The 6,272-nt window shown below is 37.9% G+C and overlaps 1 protein-coding gene across 1 annotated transcript in view; it reads right to left on the reverse strand.

Moving 5' to 3' along the window:
- LOC107698986 (CUB and sushi domain-containing protein 1-like) overlaps nucleotides 1–6,272 on the reverse strand; it is a 320,519-nt gene that overhangs the window by 112,680 nt on the left and 201,567 nt on the right. The window contains exons 20-24 of the mRNA XM_016500120.1: nucleotides 5,147–5,362; nucleotides 4,870–5,058; nucleotides 3,489–3,658; nucleotides 3,239–3,395; nucleotides 2,917–3,108 (exon numbers count right to left, since the gene is read on the reverse strand). Of these exons, the coding sequence (XP_016355606.1) occupies nucleotides 2,917–3,108; nucleotides 3,239–3,395; nucleotides 3,489–3,658; nucleotides 4,870–5,058; nucleotides 5,147–5,362 (924 nt within the window). The remainder of the gene's footprint in view (nucleotides 1–2,916; nucleotides 3,109–3,238; nucleotides 3,396–3,488; nucleotides 3,659–4,869; nucleotides 5,059–5,146; nucleotides 5,363–6,272) is intronic.

Here is a 6,272-nt window from a genome sequence, read left to right on the forward strand (position 1 = left end):
AATATAATATAAAATAATATAATATAATATAATATAATATTATATAATATTATAATTTTCAATGTGGACAAACATTTCAGGTCTTGGGTATAAATATTCTCACAGTTGAAAACTTAAATCAATATAAATATCAATATATAAATATATATAAAGTGTCTTTAAGTGACATGTCCGCTTCTGTAAGGGATTCTGGATTCGTATCTAAATCTCTGAAGCAAGGATAGTACATGGTGTGCTGTGCAGTGATGCATCAGGTGGCAGGGACGCGTATAACTTTCCACTTTAAAAGAATACATTCAGCACTGAGCAGAGCTTTATGAGTGATGAGCAGAATAACATGGCCGTATATCACCTCCAGGATTAAGCCTTCCCTGGGGAGGGCATATTTCCTTCGGCTAATATCACTGATAGTGTTGGTAATATGTCCTGCCCCAGACATGACTATCCATCTTACACTGGGGCAATGGTGGTGCTGGTGGTGGTGGGCAGCAGGGGTACAAATCACTTGTTTGTCAGGAGGATGGGGCCAGTGCGTGTGACAGTTCCAGTTTCACGGATCAGGAAGTCATGAGAGTGTTATATCCAACCCATGCCATCGTCATCATCATCCCAGAGATCAAACGCGTGTGCCCTTACACAGCATAAAATCATACATACACATATACACCCTGGAACTGGATCAGTTTGTATACAGAATACAGAGGAAATTCCAAGACCTGAAATGTTTTAGTTATTGGCATTCATTCATATTTGTAGTCCACATTGAAAATGTGATTTCAAAATCTAATTCAAACCTGATGCATTCAAGCATAATTGGATTATATATTAGGAGCTGCCCGATAGACTGTGTGTATACAGTATATCTACAATATACTTTATACAGTACATATACAACTAATAATGTTTTCGAGTTTTGATAGGTATCCAGAGAGATAGCCTAAAAAAGAAAAAACACAGGGCAATTAAACAAAAGTGCATACATTTTGTAAAGCAACCGATTTAGTCCGTTTTTTAAAATGCAAAACAAGCCGGTTTACTCACAAATCTTAAACTTTTTATTAAAACAGAGGAGTAATCTGTTTTAAACATTTGGCTCTACCACACAAAATATTTTGAAATTGTAATATCCCAGAACCTGTTTTTTAATTTTTTTATTCATAATTATCTGATATCATATGCATTTAATATTTTTATTGTATTTTATATTTAATTTTATTTAGACTGTCATTTTACTTTATTTGTATATAGTTAATTGTAGACAATGCCATTTCAAAAGGACAAATTGGACATTATGAAGCTTTGAAACTTTGAAAAAAAAAAAGCAATAGTACGAAACGAACGAGAACGAGCAAGAGTCTTTTTCCCCTCCGTACAAAATGTTAAGAATACAAGTATTGATCAACAGTAATCTGTAAAACAGTGACTACTTCCCAAAAACAGCACTGAAGTATAGCAAAGTACAATTTTACATCAATCAAGCCAGTGGAGGGACATTTCACACATTTGTTCCAGACACTTTCCCTACACACATCTCTCCTTGAGTCTCGGACAAGCAATGACACAAATTACATGGTGGCTGGTGTTTGTAGTCATGTGAGATATTCATGTCACAGCACGCAAGTCAATGTGTTCAAATGCACACTTCAGCCTCGCAAGCCATTTTTATACATGCTGAAAGGTATAATCATAGACACGGAGACACTTTTGATCTTTTCTGCTGGTAGTGCACATAGAAAAAAAATGAATTGTTGAATGCAAAAGAGAAAGAAAGTAAGAGAAAAGGGAAAATAAATAAATACATAAATAAAGTGGTGTGAGAATCTTATTGCATTGAATTATTTTCTTAATCACTACTTTTGTATTGTTAAGTTTACTTTCTTAGCCCACTAGCTAACAGTGTTTTTTTTTTCTTGTGTTAATCTCAAATGTTGAGATTTATATATCGCAAGATATTTATTTATTTTATTTTACTTTATTTTCATCTGTCTTTCTTACTCTTTTTTTGTGCAGTTTTTTCATCTTATATGAATTTGGTTCTGACGAATGTTCCCATAGTGAACAGCAGAGCCATAAATCACGATGAAACAAACCCATCTTCTTCAACTCCTGAGATGACCTGCTTCGTAAGTCATAAAACTACATTTCTTGCTCTCTCATTCTCTTTTGCTCTGTCCTCCCCTCCCTCCTTTCTCTTACTCTCACCAACTTCTCATTTCTCACTGTCCACCCTCTGTTTTCTACAGTACTAGTTAGTTTCCTGTTGTGGCGGATGAAAAATATTTGCTCATGCCTTTACAGTTACATTTCTCCTCTCAATATGGGCATTTCAATATTGCCTAAAGGTCTCCATAGGCTCAGGTGGGGAAACATCATAATTCAAACACTTTGAAAAGTGGGTCTGTGGTAAACTCATATTGAGGAGAACCCAGGCTGTGTATAAGAGTGGGTGGAAGAAGATGTAGACATGAAGAAGAGAAACAAAGAGGAGTGCTTGAATTAATCGACCCCTCTCTGCTTTGGGGGATTATATTCATGAAGCAAATTCTCAGAGTATATCATACAAGACCATGTGGCAGAATTAAACTTTGTGATAAAATAAGGTAATTAGGATTTCCTGGAACGTCATAAGTTATATTATTTGTGTGAGGGCATCATCTGGCTTCCAATATTCCAGCATTCCATAATGCTCACACCACCCTATTTTGGTAAAAAAAAAATATATCAAGTTCTAGCCTTACTATATTTATCTTTTAATTAAAAAAAAAAGTCCTTAGTGTTGTGTCAATTTTTCCCCATGGTATCGAAAACGGTATTGAATATCAAATTTTTAAAAGTTATCGTATTAGAAATGTTGTCCCTACAGGTATAGGCTCTTTTAAATAAGGCAGTGTGAATGAGTATTCAGTAACGTCTTACCGACACACAGTGGGAGCGGGCTGTCCCATGCTCTCCTCTCCCCTCTGAGACATGTCAAAACCTCCGGGCCCTTTAAAGTGTAGCCAGGATCACAGCTATATGACACTGTGCTGCCTGCGAAGTGACCTTTGTCCTCCCGTTTAAAACCAAACTGAGGCACACCTGGGTCCTCACACTTCACCAACTCAAAACCTGCAAAAAAGACAGGAAAAAGAGTGTGTCCTTCAAAACCTGTCTATCTATCTATCTATCTATCTATCTATCTACACACAAATGCATGTACTGCTGTGAAATGGCTGCAAGGAGTCAGTGTGCTACTCACTGGTGAAGTGCAGCTCAAAACCTTTGCTGGTATTGTCACTGTTACTAATGAACTCCAGCCACATGGTGCTGGATGTGCTGTTTAGAGTGACATCCATCATCTCTGTGCCTGTGAAGGTGCCCAGCAGTCTGGCACTGTTACTGCTACCATCATACACCTGAAACACACACAAAACAGTCACATACAGTCATCAAATAATTTACAAACCAACATTACACACAGGAACAAATACACACTATGTCACAAAGACCTTAAGCATGTCGTCTTCCTCCAGGCGGAAATCCCGCGCTCGGAGCTGGATCCCTTTACCGGGTTGGGTTTGGATGGAGTAGATGCACTCATGGTTGTTACCGTAGTAACCAGGGTAGTTGGGAGAGAGTAAAACTCCTTGTTTCCCAGTTACAGACGATCCGCATTCAGCTGCAGCAAGGGAGGTAAGAAGTCAAATGACCTCTGACAAATGATCCATGATCTCAGCATAAACACAAGCACACTTTATACACTGATGCTGGCAGTCAGGGGGTGGTGTATGTTTGTGAATGAGTGCAAGTCAATTTATGCTAGGTTACTGAACTACACAAATTAAAAGCTGAAGCAAAACTGAACTTTTTGACAATGACAACACTGCCTGGATCACAGGTCTGTTCAGACGCTAATAATTTAATACAACCGACTATTTAATACAACCGATGCAACACTATTGCAATTCTGGACGATACCTATAAGTTAATCATTATTATGATATTACGGATTATAACCAATGCATTAATTGTTTTAAATGCTACACGTGAATTTAGACATTGCATCGCAATTTTGAGAATTTCTAAATATTACAATTAAGATTTATTAACCTGTTGTATTTCAAATTAATTTTAAGTGAGTGCAAAGGTAATCTAAAAAAGAGGTATAAATATTCTGATAAATAAATAAAAATCTCTAATATCAGCCAATAACTTATATGTCATGCATCCCTAGAAACAACGTAATATTTCTCAAATAACATTATTGAGAAAAATATTGGGGGTTTTCTGGATGATGTTTTTTGAAAAATAAATAAATAAATAATAATAACTGACATACCCAACAGACCTTAAGTGAAGTAAATCAAACGTTATTTATTTAAATAAGTTTAAATACAAGCACATTACAAATAAACAAACATATGTTTACAAATGAGCTGACCTAGTTCCACAAAACTGGTAAACAAATATGAAGCAAGGATAAGCCAGATATTGCTGCAGAAAATACATAATACCTAATTACTTGCTTCAACCGGAATGTCAAAATCATAATGTAAAAAAAAATTACATTCTAAATTTAGCATCTAAGCCATTGCAGCACAAATTAGAATGAAGAAGTCTGGTCTCCAAGATACTTATATGCTGATATCTACCATCATATTAATGCTGCTTAAGCATTAGATAGAATTTGGAGCTGGTGCTCTTAATTTTTTTTCTTCTAGATGGTGAGTCATAACCTTTTTCTTCCTGTCTCATATCGAGCAGAACTCTGAAATGGGGGCTGCTTTAGCCTTTAACATCAGCATATGTGCATGCATGTCTGAGCACATGAGGGGAAATATGTGGTAAAATTTGCAAACAAAGCAAAATGAAAAGCATGTGACCACCTACCAACACACCTTGGCAGAGGGGAACTCCAAACCCGTCGACGCCCCCCTAGACACACCACCCTCGCAGGCCCCTTGAGACGGTACCCCGGAAAACAGGAAAAGATAAGCGCATCCCCCACCCCGAATTGCAGCCCCTTACGAGTGCTGAAGGGGGGGACGCCGGGATCTTCGCAAGGCTCCAGATCGTATTCTGAAGGGAACAGAAGAAGGATTGATATTTTGTAGCTTCTTCTGTTATAAATGTCATGTAGTTTAAGCTACTGTACAAAGGTCTCTACCTGAGAAAGTGATGTTAAAGCCCTCATAGGACACAGAGAAGTCTGAGAGGAAACGGATCTGAGCGGTGTAGTTGCCAAAAAGTCCAGCGCTGAGAAGGGGTGGCAGTGTAGACCCGGTCAATCTCCACAGGGGCTGAGAGAAACTACCATTTTCTGTGACTAAAAGGTGGTCATGTGGACTCTCCAAGTGAAAGGTGTGAAAGATAAACTGGACACCTGCGGAGATTGAGAGAAGGAGAAAAACACTGGATGTAGATACGTAAACTGTTTAAGAGTTCACAGATGCTTCAGTCACAAATAACTGCAGGAAGACATGTCAAATCTTCAGATTTGACCGGATTTCTGGTGCTAAAATTATCACAACAGACAAAAGGCACAAACAATGACTCTGTACTGAACACACCATGTAAACACTCACAGCGCAAGGTGGAAAAAGCATGTGAATCCCTAGGCTACTGATTTCTCCAAAAGTTGGCTTCAGCTGTGTTCAATCAGTTAGGTGAGATTGAAGATGTTAGTCAAAGCTGCCCTGTACTATATAAAAAAATAAATGCTCAATTTGGGAGTTTTCTATTCAAAAGAAGCACTGCCTCATGTGAACTGCATCCCAAACAAAAGAGGTCTCTGAACGCCAAAGATTAAGGATTGTTGACTTGCATAAAGCTAGAAAAGGTTCGAAAAGCATCTCTGAAAGCCTTGATGTTTATCAGTTGATGGCAAGACGAGCTCGGCTTCTCTTCCTGAGTGGGTGTCTAGCAAGAAGAATCTTAGAGTGTCAGCTAAAGACTTACAGAAATATCTGGAACATGCTAACATTTCTGTCAAGTTGATTATGATGCATAAAACGATAAACAAGAACAGTGGAAGAAGGAACATTGCCGTGTGTGTGAAGTCCACGAGAGCATGTGAAAGTTCCTCAGTGGATAGGTCAAACAAGAGTGAAAAGAAGACTTTGAAATTAAAGTATGGTGGTCCATCATGATTTGCTGGGGTTAGTTCACCCAAAAATGTATTCTCGTAGCTTCATAAAATTAAGGTCGAACCACTGATGGACTATTTTAACAATGTCCTTACTACCTTTCTGGGCCTTGAATGTGGTAGTTCTGTTGTTGTTTGCTGAGGGTCA

Source organism: Sinocyclocheilus anshuiensis, unplaced genomic scaffold (assembly GCF_001515605.1).
Source record: "Sinocyclocheilus anshuiensis isolate Anshui unplaced genomic scaffold, SAMN03320099.WGS_v1.1 scaffold74, whole genome shotgun sequence".
Taxonomy (NCBI): Eukaryota; Metazoa; Chordata; class Actinopteri; order Cypriniformes; family Cyprinidae; genus Sinocyclocheilus; species Sinocyclocheilus anshuiensis.